The 23,042-nt window shown below is 37.7% G+C and overlaps 1 protein-coding gene across 1 annotated transcript in view; it reads right to left on the bottom strand.

Moving 5' to 3' along the window:
• Positions 1-10,665: 10,665 nt before the first annotated feature.
• CNOT4 (CCR4-NOT transcription complex subunit 4) overlaps positions 10,666-23,042 on the bottom strand; it is a 183,177-nt gene continuing 170,800 nt past the window's right edge. Inside the window, 2 exon segments of the mRNA XM_043967561.1 lie at positions 10,666-11,761; positions 12,473-12,685. Of these exon segments, the coding sequence (XP_043823496.1) occupies positions 11,460-11,761; positions 12,473-12,685 (515 nt within the window). The 3' untranslated portion in view covers positions 10,666-11,459.

The raw sequence follows: 23,042 nt of genomic DNA, 5'->3' as shown, positions 1-23,042 counted from the left end.
AAGGAGGGAGGAAGGAAGGAAGGAAAGATTTTCCATGAAGCATTTAAAAATATACAAAAGAAAACAGAAGGAAGTGCAGATGGGGACACGGAATAAGCAGGATAATGTTGTACTGTATATTACATTTAATATCTTGTAACCCTGCATTGCCCATGGAGATGAGACATACTCAAGTAGATGTTACTCAAAGACCACCGGTTAGTGACATTTTCATATATTGACTCCTGGCACTGTTTTATGAAGACTTCTGGGAGAAGATGGCAGAAGGGCTGCTGAGAGCTTAAGAAGATGGTCCCTGACTTGGGTTCATGTGCACAAACAAGGGTTGAGTAGGCACTGATTCCCTGGGGCCATGAATCCTCCAGTTCTCCCCTTGTGAGACACTCTAACAAACTACAACTGTTGCAGCTGCTTTCAATCAGTGCGATGCTATGATTGGTAAACAGAGGTGGAACTAATATGTTAAATGAGGAAGTACCAAGGTTGGTGTGCTAATCAAAGCAGCCTCCCAGGGACAATTCCTTCCTCTTTACTTCTGCTTCAGGAGTGGTAGCAACTCCATTAATCTACTTGCCCAGAGTTTTTGCCTTATTGCGTGATTAATGATAGTAGTACAGGTATAGGTTTGGGGGAAAATTTGTGTCAGATGACAGAAGGAGGTATTCTACTTCAGCTCAAGACAAAAGAAGGATGGCATAGACTAACATATTACTCCAGGTGTATAAATAGACTAGAGGCATATCGAAATATTATTCTTAAACTAGTTCAAATTTTAGATAGGGAGATTTTAAGTAGAAATCAATAATCTGATGTGAATTAAAAGCCCTAGGACAGAAGAGAGACAGAAGCAATAGTGAGCCAAAGGACATAGGAATAGGGATTTACTTACCAAGGAATACCTCATATCAGCCCCGATGGATCTTTTACTGGTGTTTACATAGGATCCTTACTGACACAACTGGGTTCTGCCAAACTTTTCTTTGAGAACTTTACCTGAAAACTACTCCTATTTTCTGTAAACCATGTAAGACTGGTGGTTACCTTTATTCTACATGGCTCCTAAGGACTCAATGAAAGGGCAAATCAGGTGAATTATATGTATTACATGTGGGGAAGCACCATCCCCAGAAATTTTGGTCAACAGTAGAGCAATCCCAGCTAAATTTACAGGAGAATCCTCCTTTTCTAATTTAAATATTACTTTTAAAAGAGAATCTAAAAAAAAAAAGAGAGAGAAATCTACACTTAATAGAGAGATGAGATTTCATTTACAAGGCTTTCTGGCCTTTGTATATGGAAATGTTCATATTAATTAGTATTTGTCAAATTGACAATTTAAAGAAATTTGAGAAAAATAGAAAAAAAAATTTTTTTAATTAAAGAGCACTAGACTGGGGACCAAAAAATCTGTATTATAATTTTTACCCTACTGTTAAACCTATATATATGATGTTGGGCAAGTTACTCACTGATATCTTGTAAAACAAAGGGCGGGGGCAGCTAGGTAGAAGAGTCGATAAGCACTGTCCCTGGATTCAGGAGGGCCGAGTTCAAATCCAGCCTCAGACACTTAACACTAGCTGTGTGGCTTTGGGCAAGTCACATAACCCTCACTGCCCCGCCAAAAACAAAATTTTAAAAAAATTTTAAAAAGGAGGGGACTGGACTAGATGGTTTCAGGTTCCTTCCTATTTGGCACTTTGGAATCCCACTCAAGACAATCCTAAAATTTCAGAGCTGGAAAGAGCTTCTGCTGAAATCTAATCCAAAGTCTCAATTCTGCCTACAATATAACTGACGATCATCCAACCACTGCTTGAGTATCATCCTTTGTAAAAATGAGGCATGCTGGGGGCAGCTAGGTGGCACAGGCCCTGGATTCAGGAGGACCTGAGTTCAAATCTGACCTCAGACACTTATCACTTACTAGCCGTGTGACCCTGGGCAAGTCACTTAACCCCAACTGCCCTGCCAAAAAAAAAATGAGGCATGCTGTTGACTTGGTTGTGAGAATGAATGTTTCTAAACAATGCTTATTTGATGTACTTTGTTTTGGCAAAATGGTTAAGGTATAGCTGCATATGTGTATGGAGTCAGGGGGATAGACTCTTATAAGGGATTTGGCAAGGTAATCAGGTCCCTATCTAGTTTTAAAATCTCTCCTCACAAAGCCTATTAATTAGGGATTCATTCAAGTTAATAAGTTCTTATTTGGGGTTGAAAGTACCCCCAAAAGAGTACTAACTTTTAATAATTCATATTGTAATGTCAATTACTTTAATCAGAACACTTACTTGGAAGAAACTCCATAAATGGACATTCTGATTGGGATGAAAGGAGGATAATTTTAGAGTGTGAGGTACTTGAAAGATAGCAGGCATTGGTGAAATCAGCTGTATTAAGGATTGGCAGCATAAGGGAGGGGAAAAAAAGGAGGAAATGTGCATCAGTTAATGGGGGAAAAGTAGGCCAGTTCTCTCTTTTAAGGTGAAACTATGAGAGATAACATGTTATAGTAAAAGTATGCTGGATTTTAAGTCAGAGGCTCTGGAATAAAATCTCACCTTTGCCTGTGAGACCCAAGTCACAACCTCTGTGGGGCCGCAAAATGAGGGTTTGATTGCCCCCCCCCTTTAACTCTAAGGCTATAATCCCATGATCCATTAGGCTCCCCACCACCTTTATCACAAATACTTTCTCTTTAGCACCTTTATCACAAATACTCAGGATCATAGTATCATAAAATAAAGCTGGAAGGACCTTGGGAGATCTGATTTAATTTCTTCATTCTATATCAAGGAAATGGAGGCCCAAGAAAGTTAAAGGAATTAATTACCCAAGATCACACTGTCAGTGACAGAGCTAGGCCCCAAATTCAGTTTTAAGTACAATGCTTTCCTACTACACCATGATGGATTTCTTCGCTTATGCAAAACTACTGCTGTCACTGCACTGTACTGTGAGTTCTCAAACTTTTGGGTCTCCAGGATCCCTTACAAAATGAGAATCTCCTAGGCCACAAAGTCTTTATGTGCTTTATAGCTTCCCACATTTACAATATTAGAAATTATTATCTTAGTATTATTATGAAAAGTTTTGACTTCCCATACCTCTTGAAAGGGTTTCAGGGACTGCTGAGGTACCTGAACGACACTTATCTGATTCATTTAGTGATGTGCTAGAGCCAGCTCCAAACCAGTGGCCAATTTGATTACATTTTTAGTGTAAGCATTCACAGCTCAGAAATCAGCAAATGCTATAAATCAGGGCTTGATTATTTTGTTGATTACCTAGTCTAGGCTTCTAGACCTAAGAGAGTCATGGAGAAAAAATTATAAGCAGATTAAATTTAAAAGTGTATAGTGGTTTGGGTAGTTTTTTTTTTCCTTCCAGTAAACCAGTTAAACCTTTAGCAGCACACCCGTGGCTGCACCACACAAATGCATGTACCCCCTGCATAGTATTTACTTTTATAACCACTTCGAAATGCATTCCTTCTAAAAATCAAAGCATACCTATATATCTTGTTACTTGTTTTTAGTCTGAGACTACTCTTCCAAGGTATCTAAAATCATCATTTGCCAAACTGCTGTTAGACATTACTTGCAACTTGTAGGTAAAACAGGGTAACACATACGTGCCCCATCCCCATCCCTTCTGTAAATCAGTTATTCTTAAAATGATCACAACCAAGGGATTCCTTTAACCCCCAAGTTAGCCCTTTTTATCTCTTAATTCTAAAATAGAATGAAATAAGAATTGTTTAAGGGAAAAGAGATACTGCTATTCCTTTTTTTTTTTAACCTAACCACAGGAGAGCTGAGATGCCATGAAGAGAATGTGGCTATGAGAAGGAACTCATCACTACCACTACTTAGGGGAAAAAACATATGAAAAACTTATTGCAAACACCAAACTTATTGCCCCCTCCCAAAAAAACCCCACATATAGATGCAACAGACAAAAAATGGGCACAACTGAACAGAAAAGTTTAAAGAAAAACATTTTCTATTTTTTCTTGGTGGTGGCAATATAATTTGTCAGCAGAAAAGATCTAAAGTCAAGTTCATCCTTAGAGTTCTGGTACTCCTGTTGCTGTTTAAGAGAAAGAAAGCTTCAATTGGTTCTCTAAGTTGATCTATCTATACAACTGTTAAATATAATGATCAACCCTGCTCTTCCCCTCCAAAAGACAGTTTGCAATCCATAATCAACTTTTCTCGTATGCCCACTGCACTTGAAATATCTTACTTTCCAGAGATTCATCCTTAACATTTTTTCCTCCTACCTTTAAAAATCTATCCAGATCTCAAAGCCATCACAAGCCTAGCCCCCTTTGCCAGTTACAATCTCATTATCACTCACCCACCTTTTTTTGGTGAACCAACTTTTTAAAATGGGCAAATCTGTAGTAGCCTCCATTTCCTCACCATCAATTTGACTAAATAAATATTTATAAAGGGCCTGCTGGGAGCACAAAGACACACACACACACACACACACACACACACACACACACGGGCGGTTCTTGCCCTCAAAGATCTTACATTCTACTAGTTTGCTTTCCTTCCCTCTAGTTCCTATTTTTAATACTGCTCTGAAACTACCTTAAGGTCAAATTTCTCCCTGACCAAATCTCAGCATTTTTTCTGTATTCTATTATCTTTAACTACTGACCTAACCTCTTCTTTTATCATTAGTAACCTTCTCTTCCTGAATAGAGACTGTAGTTTCCTTTGCTTCCTCCTTTTATTGTGACTCTTCATCAGGGCTTGCTCTGTCTTGGGTCCCATGCTCATAGTCACCCATTCTATACTTAGGTGGCTTCAATCCACTCCATTACACAGGGAGGCTCCCCAATCTGTCCCTCCAGCCCTGATCTCACAGTACCTCCATTTCTGTATCTTCTGTCCACAGAACACCTTTCATGCGAATGTCCTATAAGACATTAATACACACACACACACACACACACACACCCCTTTTCCTTTTCTCTAAGGAAATCCATTACCCCTTTTCATAAATAGTTTCCACTAGTCTTAAAATTTCAAAGCCATGGGGTAGTTTTTAAAAAACTTCCTTCCACTCCATCAATAAATCTTGTTTCCTCCACAATCTCTCTTAAATCCGTGCTTTCTATGGCACAGTCTAGATTATACAACATATCACTAGAATTCTTCCCATAGCCCTCTAAGTCAAGATACTTACCTCTGTGCTATTCTTGACTCATGTTTTGCTTACACATAATAGCAATCTTTATTTATTTATTTATTTATTTTTTTGGCGGGGCAATGGGGGTTGACTTGCCCAGGGTCACACAGCTAGTAAGACTCAAGTGTCTGAGGCCAGAATTGAACTCAGGTCCTCCTGAATCCAGGGCCGGTGCTCTATCCACTGCGTCATCTAGCTGCCCCTAATAGCAATCTTTTACAAAGCAGTTTTGATCTTAATCACGTCACCTATCTTTTTTTGGACCCGGACTATGCCACTGCCTGTGCTTCAAGCACTTCCACCAGATGCACCTCAGCACTAAGGCTGCCTTAATACCTAGAACCCAGAAGGAGCCCATTTGTCCTGCCAAATTTGGTCCTCCAGCTGCCTCGCGCCACATCCACATCAACACCTTTATATTCCCTCCTTCAACGTAAAAAACAGACAAAAATGCTCAAAATTCATCTTCACAAAACCTCCTGACACTGATTCCTTCTGGATATAATCACTGTGGCAAATCCCCATGTGCAGACTGGGCCACTGATTTTGTCAGTGGCTAGCAATAGTTCAATCCACAAGTCATTGGCAGACATTGCAAGGAAACTCTGAATATGATATCCACGTCTTGACAGTTTTCATGGCAAGCACCAAGACATAACCTATTTGTTTGGATGCTGCTCAGACTCTGTGAACATTTTCTACAGGACGTTATCCCTGCTTTAGTCATTAACTGAACATTTGGTTCCTCTTTAAGGATGATGAGTAGATATTACCAATGATTAAAACAAAAAAAAGTGTCTATTGCTCTCAAAGCCAAGTCAGCAGTTTTACATGATTGGACAGAACCTAAGTGCTCCCTTTGCCAAGTGATCTAAAAATCAAGGTGCACCATTCCTATCATGTACCAAAATGCCCAGAACTTCCAGTAGGCATTTTGTTTTATCAGGGTCTGAGAATGGAGATATTACTGGAGGAAAAACTTCTATTGGGAGGGAGAGGAGGGGAGGGGAGGGAAAATGTAGATTGTTAGCGATGCTGATGCTTTGAGGGAGTCAATACAACATTTTAAAAATATATCAAAGTTCAGAAGGGGGGACACAGAAAATGGGGCAGTTTTGTTATTACCGTGTTAAATGTAATGTTCCCTTTAGAACCGTATGTAATAGTTCAGCTTTCTAAATAGGATTTGATTTCTTTTATATTAAAAATGTTCATTTGACATTGAATTCATAATAAAAGAAAAAAAATTTAATGCTGTCAGACCTAATTCAGAGCACACACTTAAATCAATCTTTAGAGGCAACAAAAATGGCTGAAAGGTAGATAATGCTACACGAATACAACCTTCTGTTGTGATATTAATTATGAACATATAATCTTTCTAATTCATCTTGCAGTCTTCCCCCCCTCCCTCATCATTTGTGTGCACTGATGAAGAAAATATTTACAGTTTTGAGAGAGCCATTTTTTCACATGCAGGTAGAAAAATCTTGAAAAAATCCTCTCATGCACTTAGTTACAACTATTTGTTTTCTGCTTTGTGTGAGCTACTTTAGAAGTATTCTGTCTCCCTTCGAATCATTAAGTAATATGTGCAAACTGCTTTGAAAACCTTAAAGAGTCTTTATAAATACAAACTATTAATTGGATCATTAATTTGAAGGCAGAAGCCATATCTATTTCTCTTGGCACATTCTACAAGCCCACTAGTCTGCTGAAAAGAATATGTATTCAGTGAATACATATATGTATGTATTCAGTGAATGCTAGCCAAGAAAAGAAATTAACAAATACATATTGTTTTCAGATATTATATAAGCCAAAATGATAACTGATATGGGGAGGGGGGTAGAAGCAAAGAAACACAGGAATCAATCTGCAATGCCCATCCATACTAATCTCTATCGTTCTGTTTCAGACCTAATCCTTCCTACAGTTAAGTCTAGATGTGGTCATGTAAAAGAAAAAAAATAATTAATTAGAAAAAAAGGCACAAGCTTTTGGGGACATCTAGGCCAATGTGAAAACCTAATAGTAAATAGTAAAAACTAGGGGGCAGCTAGGTGGTGTAACAATTGGAATAATGCCATTTGCTGGAGACTTTCTGCAGGACGCTCTGCCATGAGGAGAAGGCGTCTGAGGGCAAAACATGAGGCTCTTTGGCGTCAGGAAGTGACGTTTGCTTGTGGGAGGAAGTAGATAGATGAATCTAGGCCTCTCTCTTACCAAATTCTTATTCTCCTTAATAAATGCTTAAAAGTCTAACTCTTGCTAAAGCTTATAATTTATTGGCGACCACTCATTAGATATTTTAGACAGACTAGTTAGAATTTTAGCCCCTTACAGTGGCACAGTGGCACAGTGGATAAAACACTGGCCCTGGATTCAGGAGGACCTGAGTTCAAATCCAGCCTCAGACACTTGACACTTACTAGCTGTGTGAACCTGGGCAAGTCACTTAACCTCATTGCCCCACAAAAAAATAAATAATTATTTTTTTAAATCATCCCTTTCTCAGTCCACTTTCTAGCTGGAAATGCTTAAGAGATTAGTTTATGTTTTACACTTACCTTATGATGACTGTATAAAAAGAAATCAGAAGCTAGTTGGCGCGGTGGATAGAGCACCGGCCCTGGATTCAGGAGGACCTGAGTTCAAATCTGGCCTCAGACACTTAACACTTACTAGCTATGTGACCCTGGACAAGTCACTTAACCCCAATTGCCTCACAAAAAAAAAAAAGAACTGGAGGCCAACCACTCCAGTATCTTACCCCACAAAACAAAACCAGAAATCAAAAAACATGGTACACTTCAGAAAAAGGGAGAACAGCGGGAATACAAATAACTTACTAAAAATCTTACGGGGAAAGGATAGAGTTGAAAGATCAATTAATTAGAACTCTACTATTCAAACATTCCCAATTCCTTCCATCTACCTTGTATTGTGCAGTGATTAAAAGCAGATGTTAGTGGTACAGATTCAAGATAGAAAAGACACACTGTAGGACCAGATATACAAGGAATTTTTAAAAACATGTTATTGATTTTTATTTGAACAAAATTAATAAGTGGCTAGTTGTTTCTTTTAAAATGTCTATAATTTGAGCATCTATTAGCTAAATCTTGGAAATAGTTTTTAAATTATTCAGCCCACAAAATCTCTATTCATCATGCACCTGCTTCCCTTTATAGATTATTGGTAAAGGAAGCTGTAGGAGGTAGAAAGGGTTAAAAGAGTACAAACATATGCCTGCTAACAAACCATTTACCAATACAGATTCATGTGAAAATATCCACCTCTGGACCTATAATCCAAAAAAAAGGTCAAGGCCTAGTTATCATTAGGATTTTTCTGGGTATTTAGGACAATGATTTTCCTCGGAGTTCTTACAAATAAAATTCCAAATGATGTAGGTCACTATTGATTGCCAGAAATAATCACCTCAAGAGTCCCTTCTAGAAGAAGTGATGGTGTAAAGATGACCTGAGTTTCAGTCCTCCATTTACCTCTAATACAAACAAGCTGGGTGACCCTGGGCAAATTACTTCTCTCAGTGTCCCAGGCAACCTTCTACAAAGTTACAGGCAAGTTGGCCATCTGCATCAGTGGATGAATGATTAAATCATAGGTACATACAAGAGCTACTTCAAATCAAACCCATTTGCTTAGGAAGCATTGACAAAACTTTCCAAGGATTTATCTCTTTGAAGACAATTGCTCTCGGCTGCCTCATGTGGAAAACATTCTTTGCTCTTTTATGTTCAGTACCCCAGGCTACTGGAATTGGATAAAGTTTATGGGTAGACAGACAATGATGGCTTCAGTGATTCAATATATAAGTGTCTGTACTAATGAATTCGGCTCTCACTTGGATAATCGAAGGTACTTCATCTGAATTAGGATACAAATCTGACTAGTATCAAACCACCACAGGATGCCCTGAATTGGACTTCTGAAAGCTTGTTCATCGTAAAACATTATAGTTTCCAGTGTCAAAACAACATTGGTGCTGAAAGCCTGTTTTCTGGAAGCCCAGGAAACATGGCAGCACATTCAGCAGTCTGTATGTTCAAGTGTTAAGTTTCTTAAATCTTATTATCACAGAGAGGTAGGGCTAACTCATTTTACAGAAAGAGGCAACAATTTCACTGATTTACCCAAGGCCCAGTTGACCCCTTAACAGCATGAATACATTTTACAAGTATCTAATTCCAATATAGTTTTGTGTTGGTTTAAAAAACAAAGTAAACAAGTTCACAACTGTATCACTTTTTTTCCACTGGACCAATGCAAATCTATAATGACAAAATTTTAATTTGGATTAATATTTTCCATATGCAAGGTATTCAAACTCCATGTCTTAAATACTCAAGGGCAAAATCAAACATTTAGAAAAAGTACAGTACAAATATAAAAGAAAACCAAGGTCAGGTGGTCAATTCCACCCTCTAATGTATCACAGGATGGAGCTATGATTTTGAAGATCTGCACAATGATATCCAAGCTGTAAATATCCTTTTTAATGGGGCACAAGGCTGAAAGTGCAACAGAGAAAGATTTGAATTTCTCTAGCTAATCCATGGCTAGACAGAAGCCAAGCAGATTCCTTTCTGGTATCAGGAAAACCTGAGTTCTGCCTAATATCATCTTGTTCAATGGTCTGACATTATTTGTCCCACCAAACAATCAGTGATACAAGTGGGTTAAGGAAGATTTGGTATTTGAGGGTTCTCTACATGACCTCAGTAGTAAGGATGGATGATTTCTGCTTAAAGTTGCTGAAGATCTTGATGGTCAGATATGTTGATTTCCAGGGGAGAGCAAGAACTGAGCCCCTGCCCAAATGGTCTTCTTTAATTTCTTGATCTCAAATTCCTTTACATGCTGAAGATTTAATTCCCATTCTAACAAATGGAAATATAAATCAACACTTGACTGATCATCACAACTGCTTGAAACCCATGTTAAATATAAACAAAAATGGAAAAAAAACCCAAAGATCATCAAGTTTTGTGTTTTATTTAAGATTTTAGTTTTAATTCTGAAGAAAGAGGTACATTTCCTTGTTTTTTAGTTTTAGCGTCAGGTTATAACCATGTTTATGTTTCCTTTTTTCCTGTCTTTTCAATACTGCACAAATGTCCAGAAACTACAGGGTTAAGTAAAAGCTGCAGGCAGAGGAGGTCAAAGGTTTCGCTCCTGATGGTGATCATATGGCCCCAATGCAGTGCTATCCCAGAGTGCCCTAGTCAGGTGGATTTAACTTTAAAAAAAAAAAAAGGGTGGGGGGGGGAGAAGAGAGAGAGAGAGAGACACTGACTAATAGAGGAGGCAGAAAGACTAAAAAATATCACTTGCATTTCAGCTGCTTATAATTATATTGTTTATATGCTAGGTATTAAATTGACACTTAAAAAAAAACTTTTTAAAACTTTAAATCTAAAGCCAAAATTGTTTTAAATCTCATTTCCCCCTTCTTTATGAACTCTTGAGCAACAGGCCAGTTACTGCTACAGATCAATTTGTCTTTCCATCAACTTCCATGTCAACTCTCTTGCTTAAAGACACAATCAAGTTCCCCCCTGACAACTTACCCCCCAAAAAATTTAAAATAAAATAAAAGAAGCATTTCCCTGCATAGTGATATGCTGAATATAAGATGGATGACTAGACCACTGTTCCCCCCATATATTCAGCAAGCTCATTTAAATTAATTTGGTTTTGAAACTGCAGTTGATTCTGCATTTACTCATTTACATGACCTTCCTATAGAGTAATCGTCATTTTCTGCTATGCAGAAAATGTCATTATTATGTGCAAAAGACAAACAGTAATTTCTAAATATCAAGGACTGCCCTTTAATCTCAATCAACCTCTCTCTCTTTCAATCAATCTCTCTCTCTCTCTTTCAATCTCAATCTCAATCTCTCTCTCTCTCTCTCTCTCTCTCATCTCTCTCTCTCTCTCTCTCTCTCTCTCTCTCTCTCCCCTCCTTAAAAGGCATTTTAGGAAATAATCAACAGTGTCGGAGAAACACTGGATCTGCAAAAACTCTTATGATAAAAAAAGATGGTCATGACCCTGTGATCGCATTGCATCTGGGGGTGGGAGGAAAGGAAAAAAGAGTTGATCAGGAACTGGATTCTTCAGAAAGAAAGTTATGAGAAGGGTACTGTGGGTAAGTTGAGAGGGAGGAGACAGGGCGGGGCAATTCCTGCATTTCTAACGGTTTTTTTCCTCCTCCCCTAATGGCGGTCCAGTGCCGAGCTCTGTAGTAAATCTGTCGGGGTTTTGCTGGGTGGTCTGAAGGCGGTCTGAAAGCCTGGGGGTGGGGAATGGAAGCTGGTGGGATTTGAAGGGGGGGAGTAAGGGTTCCAGCCGGCTCTGTGCAGAGGGGTCTGTGTGCTGAAGGGGCTACTGTGGTGGGTTTGTGACGGAGCAGCACTGGGGCCGTCCATCTCTGTGAGGGCCTGAAGGGATTTGAGCCAGTGTGGAGGATTGTCATCTTGAAGAGAGTCTAAATTATTTCCTGTTGATGCTGGGATACCTGACAAGGAGAGAAAAAGGGGAAGAGTTGTTGAGTTTGTGCAGAAACATGAAGTTAACCTAACAAGCAAAAAAGGCGATTCGTTTGTACAGGTACACAATCACATTAAACCATATTTTCCTTCCCAAACATCCTTCAATGTTTTCCCTCCCCCTCCCCCGACACCAAGGCTTTTTTGAGCCTACCCATGTGGGTCCATGCCTTCCCTCCAAATACAAGGGCCTAGTCCCTGCCCTTCTGTGAAGACAGAGGTGCAAAACCTGATTTCCAATAATTCTATGGAGATATTTCGCAATAGTCCTTTCCCCTCTCTAATAGGGAGAGATAAGTAAATGAAGAGCCTTATAAAAGAGAGCTTTATAAACAAGTGGAGTATGTCCCTTTTGAAATAGAACAAAGCAGCCCATTTGGTGCCTTAGGACCTTTAATTTACACGCATGTTGTCAGAAGTAACACCTACTTGGACCTATAGAAGTTTACTAGGCACTTTGCCTTATGAAAAGTATTGGGTACACAAAGAAAGCCCTAATAAGCCAAGTACAAACAACACCTATAGATTCCACAAGGCCGCCCGGCGCTTGCAGCTTTGTGAAAGGAACACTGCGTTGAAGAAACTACTGTATAACGACTCAAGTTTTCAGCGGCCGATTTAACTTGTGCTAAATACCAACATGATGGTAGTCAGTGGAGCTGAGGGAGCAAGAGAGTTACCTGTGATGATGGCGGGGTCCATCCAGCTGCCAGGGCTGTCCCAATTCAGGCTGTCGGTGGTGGCAGTGTTGGACGTTGGTGCACTGTGGTTGGCGTTGGAGGGGGAAGAAGTATTGGGCAGTCCACCAAAGTTGATGTTAATGTTGGGTAGAAGTGCCCTTAGCCCGTCCTGCCATTCCTTCATATTTAAACTCTCTACAGAACTGTTGTTGTCTGGGAGATTTACCAACAAAAAAATGAAAGATAAAAAAAAAATAAAAAGCTGAAGTTAGAAACATATGTCCTTCTTTGGTGGGCAGGGATTTTTTGGGGGTGGGGGGCATATTAAGCACTTACTATGGGTTGCCTTCTCAAAGGATAAAACTGGTTGGGATTTTAAGTGATTAGGAGCTCAGAATCACTGCAATAAAAGGGGGGGAAAATAACCCTTTAAAGGGTAAGGAACTGAGTTCCCTTGTGTAGCTTCTCCATAATTTTATACTTTTGTCATCGATATTCTAGAACACATTTTTTTTTTTTTACAAGATGAAGGTTCACTTTGTGAGGTGTTCAGACTGCTGAGCCGTTCTTTTCTAACAAAGCTGAACATAAAAGCTTATTTCTGAGCTCGTTAGAATGAAAAGCCAAGAATGATCTAAGAACAAAAAACATGTCAATTAATAGAAAAAGAAAGCAATCACAAATTCTTCTAATTGTAAAACTGGAGATGCATTTCAGAGGGAGAAAGTAGCTATGGGCTTTTGAATTTGAAAAAATTCAATTCAACAAACATCTGTAATGCCCTCAATATGCCCAAGGCACTGTGCTAGGCACTGGGGATACAAAGACGAAAAACAGAAAAAACAAAACAAAAAAACAAAAATCCAGAAAAAGCCCAAACCCCACAAGTCTCTTGCTCTCAAGGAGCTTCCATTCTGCTGAGGGAAGCTGGAAAGGGATTGCTTTTCATTTTAAGGGTGATGGGAAACAGGGCTAAGAGAACTTTAGAATAATATCAAGCATAAGATTGCTTACTCTCTTCAAATGAGTTTATCAATCATATAAAGTAATGCTCTTATCTGCTCAGAATGTCAATGTCTTCTGGGCATATTTTAATTTACCATCAAATGTGTGATAATTCACTATCAATGTGAAAGCTTTCTATATGTCATGAATGAAACCTTCTATTCCAGAACCTAAGAAATGGAACTGCATTTCCTAAAAAGGAATGAGCTACCAGTTTTCCAAATCAGCCCATAGTCCAACTAGTTGGTAAGAATTATAATATGCACAGCCCTATAATATGCATGCCTTTTGAACAATAAGAATAATAAACTGCCTAAAATACAATGGACAACACTACTACTCTTTTGAAGGCAGGACATAGATACTACTGAATGTAGGTTAAATAATCTTTGGATCTCTGAAACTGAATATGAATCACTATTGGTGATTGTATATGGATTTAAGTATTTATAGAACCTGGGTTTTAAAAAAACTTACTGTTTTATTTTTGTTACCTGTCTACAACTATTTTCAATTAAAATCTAAAAACCGGGGGTAGCTAGGTGGTGCAGTGGATAAAGCACTGGCCCTGGAATCAGGAGGACCTGAGTTCAAATCCGACCTCAGACACTTAACACTTACTAGCTGTGTGACCCTGGGCAAGTCACTTAACCCCAACTGCCTCACCCCCCCCCCAAATCTAAAAACCTACTCATCCATCCATTGTCAGTACTATCTGTGTTTTATTATATTTTCATTCTGTAGATTGAGAACTGATTTTTAGCGGGTCAGAATACCATGGAATATAAAACCCCAAGAGCATGTGAGGTCTAGGTCTGGAAGGAGGCAAGAAACAGAGAAACTGAGATAACCAGCAGGAGGGACAGAGCACAAAGAGGGCTGGGTGCCACAGTTACAACAGGCAGTTTTTGAGCTAGAGAACAAAATGAGTTTGATAATTACCAGAAAAGGATTTCCCACCAGCAACAGCCCAGTTTCCAGGACTCCTTTTAATGTGTCCTAATCCTAATACAGACTTAATTATAAATTATGCTGGTGGTCCTGGTCATGTACAGTAATGTAATTGTAGCATTCTTCCCTTTAAAATAAGCTTTACTCACTAAAACTAAGTTAAGATGTTTTTTCAAATAAGACAATAGGAACTTCATAGCAATGAAGACTTCCTAGGAAAGTTATAAAAAACCATAAATGATATGTGGGGAAATGTTAAAGGAGCTCACTAGGGTTTTTATAATTTATCTTTACTTTATCAGTTGAAAAAAAGATGGTTATAGGTCGCCCAAATGGCAATGACACCTATCAGGAAAGAACTGTGTATAAGTAGTGAAATAAAGGATACTTAAGAACATAATAAGAAAAAAAAAGGTGTCTGCTCACAGTAGTAATGAAAGGGATAGCCAAAACACAGACAGCCCATTTGCTCCACCTGCATACATGTTATGTCAAAAATCCAGGGGAAAGTCTCTCAGGATTTTGTTGGAATGGACCCCTTGCAAATGTTTTACAAGGAAGACACAGACAAGAATTAAACAGGAAGAGGTATTGATGGGTAGCAATCTATACTGTTAGTTGGAGGGATTAAGGTCAATGATGAGACCACAGAAATGCTTAAGCATTTTAGTACTGATTTATGTGCAAGAAATTGTAAAAGATATCATCCAGGAATAGGAAAACTGGAGAATGAAATGGGTCACTCATGTAGAAAGAACGATGGATAATAGACATATGGTCTGGGTACTTTATTTATTACTACCAATAGAACCTTGGAAGGTCTCCAATATGTTGGCTGATCCTTTTTGGAGGACTTTAAAAAAATCACATGTAAAAAGACCTGAAAGAGATAAGATCTATACTAGTAGAAGGAGTAATCCTCACATATTCATTAAAATGCTGAAGTAATATGAGCTCTATCTTTCTCTCTCTCTCTCTCTTTTTTTTTTTTTGCGGGGGCAATGGGGGTTAAGTGACTTGCCCAGGGTCACACAGCTAGTAAGTGTCAAGTGTCTGAGGCCGGATTTGAACTCAGGTACTCCTGAATCCAGGGCCGGTGCTTTATCCACTGCGCCACCTAGCCGCCCCTCTATCTTTCTCTTAATGGGATGTTGTAAGAATAAAGTCATATAGTGGCTCAGAATGCACTTTTAAAGAACTGTATAGTAAATCATTTCTTAGTAGCTAATGCTAAGGAAGGGAAGTTTACTCACTTGAACCCAATCACCTGGGTTCTTCAGTCTCCAATTAGGAACATGGAATATCAAATCTCTCTCTTACAGATCAATTGTATGGATTTCCTCAATTATTTATGAGCCTTAAGTGTTACTTTGGGCTCCCTTTCTGTCTACACTAACAGGGATGTTGTGAGGACAAATAAAATGTGTAAAGTATTTTGAACTTTCCATATTAAAGGTATTATGATACAAGATAGAAAAAAAGGTCAACAAACTTTAATTTTCAGCTTTTAGCATCTCAGAATTTCTTTTCATGGGCATGAAATAAAATATTTGCTTTTATCACTTATCTATTTTCGAGTTCTAAAGTATCACATAAACAAGCGAATAGTTCTAATTTAGAGGGGGGAAAGTGGCATGTTTAATGAGTACCTATTGAATGCAAGTCTTTTTCCTGCTAAGTGCTATTACAGGAGTGAGAATACAAAGATATGTAAGACAAGGTTTCTGCCCTTACCGAGCTTACAATCTAGTCAAGAAAACAAACGACACAAAAGCTAAAACATGTTTTTTTTTTTTAAAATACAAGGTTTAAATTACATTTCAATACAATATAAAGGGTAACATGGTACAGTGGAAAGAGCTCTAGATTTGGGATCTGGGAACCTGGTTTTGAAATTCTACCTCTGGCAGTAAACCAAAGGATCATAGGATCCTAGATCTAAAGCCAGAAAGAACTTCCAGAGCCATCTAGTTCACACCCCTCATTTTAAAGACAAGGAAAAGTGAGGCCGGGAGAAGTTAGAACATGACAGACCCTCTATAGGCCTTAGTCATATTTAAGATGGGGGATGTAGTAGGGGTGGGCTTAATGACTTGAGGCCCTTTTCAGCTTTAAATCTATGATTCCATAGACTAGTGATTTATTGCCAAAAGAATGGTACAGAGAGAAATATGCATGTGGTAGGAGGGGCACAAGGTGAAAAATGACTATTCACATGTACTGCTGGTATGTAAGCCTATGTTTTTGAAATAGGATTGCCTGCAATTACCAACAGACTCAAATGATTTAACTCACAAGTTGAAAACATGACACATCAAAGTAATACCAGAATAATGATAGTAAATTAGCTAGTGAGACTTAGAAATTACATATAAAAGCACAAATGATGTTAGAGGTATTAATTTTTAACTGGCCTGTGAGGTACTATTCTCCTCTTAGATAAAAGCATAAAACAAGAAAGCACCAAATGGCTTGGACAAGATCATTAAGCAAATACAAGGTACAGTCAGCAGAATGAAGGCTTCCTGGCTCTTTATTGAGCAGGCGACATATAGAAGTGATTATGTAGCAGGAACATTTCAATGAGAAAACACAAATCTACAAACCCTATCAAGGAGCTATCACTGTTAATACAGCTGATCCTCTTGGTTACATAAAATTGTCACCTAAAGGTTCTGTATATACAACACTTACAAATAGGTTCAATGAAGACACTGATCATTTTTTGCAGCTCAGCTCTTTCCAGTACTACAACCTCCACTGTGAGGGCCTGTTTTGCTTTCCTCAGGGCTATATTTTTAGCCCCATTTCCGTCACTCCCAGTACCGTACCTAGAGGCAGTCTTGTTACTTATGTTACTGAGCAGATGAACTCATTAATAAGGCTCTTCATGGACTTTTAGATCAGGTTTAGATCAGGTTTCCTAGTTTACACTTTCAGTCTAAATTTTGAGGTTACTCAGTTCTTTGTTAGTCCTGATACCCACTTCTCTGTTGTATGTCCAGAGTCCTCTCTTCTTCCTCACAGCCCTTTCCACCCACAGAAATATTCCTGGCCTAACCTATCTAAAAAGACCAATTCCAGAAAGCCTCAGTCAGTAATTCTGAATCCTGATTTAATTTCTCTATAAAGTTCACATAATTTCTTTCTGCCACTATAACTCACAGAGAGACTCTACCTAGAAAACCATTTTGTTTGTTTTTTTTTAAACTACCCATTACTACATTTATTATTTTTAATACATCAATTCCATAAGTATCTGAATTTTAAGAAGTCTGTCTCCTACAACCCCACAAATGAGAAATTTCTTTAGCACTATTAAAAAAAATAGTGCCCCACTTTCCTAAACACTACGGGAGAGATTTTTTAAAAAACAAACAAACAAAAAACAAAAACAAAGGGACAGAGTCTGACCTCTTGGAGCTTACCATCCAGAAGGGAAGAAGATATACAACCTAACTATAAGGCATAATGTGAAAATACAATCAGTACAGAGTGCCAGGGTAATTACTTCAGGAAGGAGAAATTCCTTTGTTAGGCAGAAACAGGAAAAAATTTCATGGGGATAATATTTAAGCTTTCAATGGACTCAAAGGTAAATAATGGACAGGTGGAATGGGAGAAGAAAGGTATTAAAAAGAGAAGAGGGAATAAAAGAAGGAGGAGCAATACAATGTGTGCTTGGGGAACAGTAAGTGGTTCTGTTCAGCTGAAGCACAGGGTTTATGAAGGGGTAATATGTATTATTGAGGCTGGAAAAGTCACCTGAGGCTTCACCATGGTGGGCCTTTAATGGCCATATAATGTCCAGATAAATTAATAATGCTCGTCCTACACATTAAACCAACACCAAAAATCTAAAAGCGATCTTTTAACAAGATTCAGAATAGGAAAAATATAAGAAGAAGTCTATTGGTAGATTTTAAATAGCCAGATTCAAGAAACCCTGATAAACAGAAGAGATATCATGGGAAGGGCAGAAGAAGAGCATTTACCTTCTTGTATCACTGCATATATCAATATGTTCTGTTACCTATCTGTAATGATAGAGACACCCTCATCCAGAAGTATTCCCACCTCCCCAACAGCTGCCATACTGTTTTCACCTAAGAACATCATTTCTACTTTGCTTTGTTTTTGTATGACACATATATAGTGTCCTCTACAGCACAGGTGTTAAAGAGGAGTCCTGTGGCATCGTTTGCCCCACAACTCTCAAGTCCAAACTGAACCAGACTGAAATATAATTGAGAAATATTTAACGAAATGCATAAAAATACAATATTACATAATACATACTATGTTTATTTATTACAAAATACTGTGTTTTCAAATTAAGTTACTATGGGGCTTGGGGGGCAGCTAGGTGGCGCAGTGGATAGAGCACTGGCCCTGGAGTCAAGAGCACCTGAATTCAAATCAGGCCTCAGACACTTAACACTTACTAGCTGTGTGACCCTGGGCAAGTCACTTAACCCCAACTGCCTCCCCAAAAAAAGATTAAAAAAAAAGTTACTATGGGGCCCACAAGGATCCTTATGTATGGATTAGTTAGTTGCCCCTGTTTCTATTTGAGTCTTACACCACCGCTTTAAAGCCTCCGTTTTTGTAGTTTTATCTGGCATTTTTCCATCCTCCTAACTCAAAATTCAATTTTAATCCATCTGTAGTCAGCTCAGCAAGTCTCTTGCCCAAAACACTCTTCCAAGGTTTCGTGAAGTATACTTTGTCCACAGCTAGAAGCCAGTTTACAGGATTAAAGGAGTAAGAAGAGACCTTGGGCATCTAATCTAATCCCCTTCATTTTACAAATCAGAAAACTGAGGGCAGAAATGTTAAACAATTTGCCCAAGTCTATACTCTGCCCCCTGCCAATTACTTTCTAGATACTTTCAGGAACACTTTGAGAATGATTAGGGAAGGAATCTCACCACTAAATGCCAAAACAGCATTGCTTCCATGTAGATAATATGATTAAATACTTGTAAAAGCAAGATGAAAATCGAGGCTTGGAAGACATGGAAGTAATTAGATATTTTCATCACTTTGTAACATAAGCTTCCCATTTTGTCTGGAGCTTGAGTTCATGTAGTTACCCCAGCAGTGAGAGATTCCTAAAGATTCTAACTGTCCTAAATGAGTCTTCTTTGGTAGGCCAACTTGTGGGGGGCAGGCTAATAAGAAAGCTTTCCATTCTATACCACTAATGGCTTTTGAACCATACTGTTTTGTTGTTTCTACAGCAGTTTCCTATATGTATGCTTTAAAGAATCATTTGCATAAATTTCTAGAAAAATTTTCTGGAGAATTTTTGATGTTTCTCCAAAGCTCGAGCAGCTATTCTATATATGAGTTCCTAAGCGCCTTACCACATCCTACATAATTAGACTTGGTCTGGGACATAATCTTTTCATTAAAATGTTCAATTCTGACAAAATTGGCCATAATCAGCATGGAGTAGTTTTAGGATTAAATTACCAGTCAGAAATGGAAGACTAAAATGAATGTGTTTCTCCTACAAAAAATGTACACAACAATTCTGAGATGGACGTTTCATTTCATAAAGTATACACTGCACATTAAAACAATGACTGATACCTTTTAAATTAATTTTGTAGCTACCTCGGAAAACCAAAATGAAAAAACTGACGTTTACAAAAATCTTTTGGAGGCAAACAACTTTCAATCCAAGAGATTAATCATAGATATCTATATCTGGGGTATATTTTAACCACACTCTATTATTAGAAAAATAACCATCACCAAAAACCAGGCAGTTAAATTTTTATTTTAACAAAACAAGTTATTTATTCTGAATTTATTTCTTCATCAACAAACAAGATCATATTTAACACAAAAGAACTTACAATTCAAGTAAGGAAGCATATTGATTTTTAAATTTTGCCTACTTTAGTTATAAATACGAAATGTTTATAAAAAAACAAAAATTAGACTTTGTTAGGCTAATATATATCAGAACATATTGATATATGCAGCTAACTACTCTTTTACATTCCTCAATGTTTATTTCTACTTGGGGAAAAATCAATTTGTTTTTTTCCTAGTTGGAAATTCCTTTTCGATTTAAAATTATATTAATCTTTGAATCCACAACACTTAGCACAAGACCTTTATACATTGAGCACAATGAAATATTCAAGGAAATATTCAAGGAAAAAACACATTGACAGAATCAATCACTACTCTTAAAAATCTGGATTATGATCTCTAGTGGCATTGACTGGATATGTGTGACAATGTGACCTCTGATATTCACTCAGTATGATCTTGGGGCACAGTCACTTCACATCTCTGACTTCAATTTCCATACTTATCAGGTGATAAGCTTAGAATAAAATGACCTTTAAGCACCCTTCCAACTCCAAATCTAAAATCCTATGAATTCAGGTGCTTCTGTGTCCTCTACCAATTCAATATTGTCACCTTCTTTTGAACTGTATCAACACATTCAAGTAAGTAGCTTACACATAACCCTAAAATTTATAATGCTGGTATTTTGACTGCTGGACACCCTAATCATTAAACCAAGCTTTGTTCCCTAGCCATTAAAGTACTGACATATCCTGTTCAAGAAAATCGGAAATATTGGAAATATTCACAATGATTTATAAAATCTTTTTAAAGGCTATATGACTATAATCTCAAATAGCACTGAAAGCTGTAGTTCCTATTCCATGAAGATATATTGGAAAGAAACAAAAAGATATATTGGAAAGAATAATGTCTAAAATGTGGAACACCTACAAATAAAAGACCATAGAAAGTCAACACCATGCAGCTATGATGGCAGAGTCATAGAGCAAGGATGACAGACAATAAATAACTGTCCAAATGATATTTTTGATCCCACAAGATATAAACACTTGGAAACTTAGGAGATGAGGCAATGGGTCAGGCTGTAAGACAAAGCTGAAAAGACAGGCACAGGTATTTGGTGGATTTGTCCTGACACTAATGAGCAGTGATGATTTGGATATGAGGTATTATACATTATTCAAAAAGGCAATTCTATTTTTTAAATAGAAAGATAATGAGAACTGTGTACAGGTGGGACCAAAAGTCATGATGTTTTATTTAATAACTTAAAATTTTTTTCGTTATTTTTTACATGTAATGTAAATTCATTTCCTATACTGTACATGACAGTTATTGTGTGTGGATTAAGAACAAAAATAAGGGAGTTATTAAATATTGAAACTCCTTCATAACTTTTGGCCCACCCTGTATTATATATAACCTGAGATTCAGTTAACCATACTCATGGGAACCCTTGGCATTGGTCCTTCACTCGACAATTGCCTTATCAATTTTAAGCATTTGCTTAGGAGCAAATAAATAACTCCTTGCACAATAACCTTTACAAACTCCAAACTTATTAAGTGACAGTAAATGTTACAGTATCAAATATTATGTTCATTATATCCAGTAATAGCCTCAATTCACGATTTCAATTACACAGTTACCAGCTGACATGGATATCACCACAAGTGGAGTAATGATATGGCTTCACAGCTTTACTGTTTTCCTTCTTAATGATGATAATGGTGCCTTCTTTAAAATCTTGTGGATATATATTATTTCACATGGTTAAGAAAATTTCCCCTATTAAGGGGGGGGGAGGGGAGGAAGAATAGAATTTGGAACCGAGAGTTTTAAAATTGATGTGGGGATGTACAAAAATGTTATAAGCTGCTCTTTACATGGTAGTAAGGAATTGGAAGTTGAGGGGGTACCCATCAATTGGGGAATGGCTGGACAAGTTGTGGTATATGAATAGCAATGGAATACTATTGTGCTGTAAGAAATGATGAGCAGGAAGAGTTTCAGAGAAACCTGGAGGGTCTTACATGAGCTGATGATGAGTGATATGAGCAGAACCAGAAGAACATTGTACACAGTATCATCAACATTGAGTGTTGACCTACTGTGATGGACTATATTCTTCTCACCAATGCAATGTACAGGAAGAGTTCCAGGGAACTCATGATAGAAGAGAGATCTCCAAATCCAAGAAAAAAAAAAAAAGAAAAAGAACTGTGGAGTATAGATGCTGATTGAACCATATTATTTCTTTTGTTTTGGGTGCTGTTTTTTTTTTCTATTTTGAGGTTTTGCATCACTGCTCTGATTTTTTCTCTTGTAACAGGATTAATGCAGAAATAGATTAATGTTATTATGTGTATATATATGTGTGTGTATATATCTATATCTATATCTATATGTATAGAGATATATAGATATACCTATATCAGATTACTGCTGTCGAGGGGAGGGGGGAGGGAGAAAAATCTGAAATTGTAAAGGCATGTATAAAACAAAAGTTGAGAACTATCTTTACATGTAACGGGAAAAAAAATAATACCTTATACATAAAAAAAAAAATTATGATGTGGGGAAGCTAGTGGGCGCAGTGATAGAGCACCGGCCCTGGATTCAGGAGGACCCGAGTTCAAATCCGACCTCGGACACTTAATTACTTAGCTGTGTAACCCTAGGCAAGTCACTTAAACCCAATTGCCTTACCAAAAAAAAATTTAAAAATTAAATTGATGTGAAAAAGTTTCTTTATACATGTACTTGGGGAAAATTCTAA

Source organism: Dromiciops gliroides, chromosome 5 (genome assembly GCF_019393635.1).
Source record: "Dromiciops gliroides isolate mDroGli1 chromosome 5, mDroGli1.pri, whole genome shotgun sequence".
NCBI classification, from domain to species: Eukaryota; Metazoa; Chordata; class Mammalia; order Microbiotheria; family Microbiotheriidae; genus Dromiciops; species Dromiciops gliroides.
The sequence above is the reverse complement of the archived record's forward strand: the minus strand, read 5'-3'. Positions and strand labels throughout refer to the sequence as shown.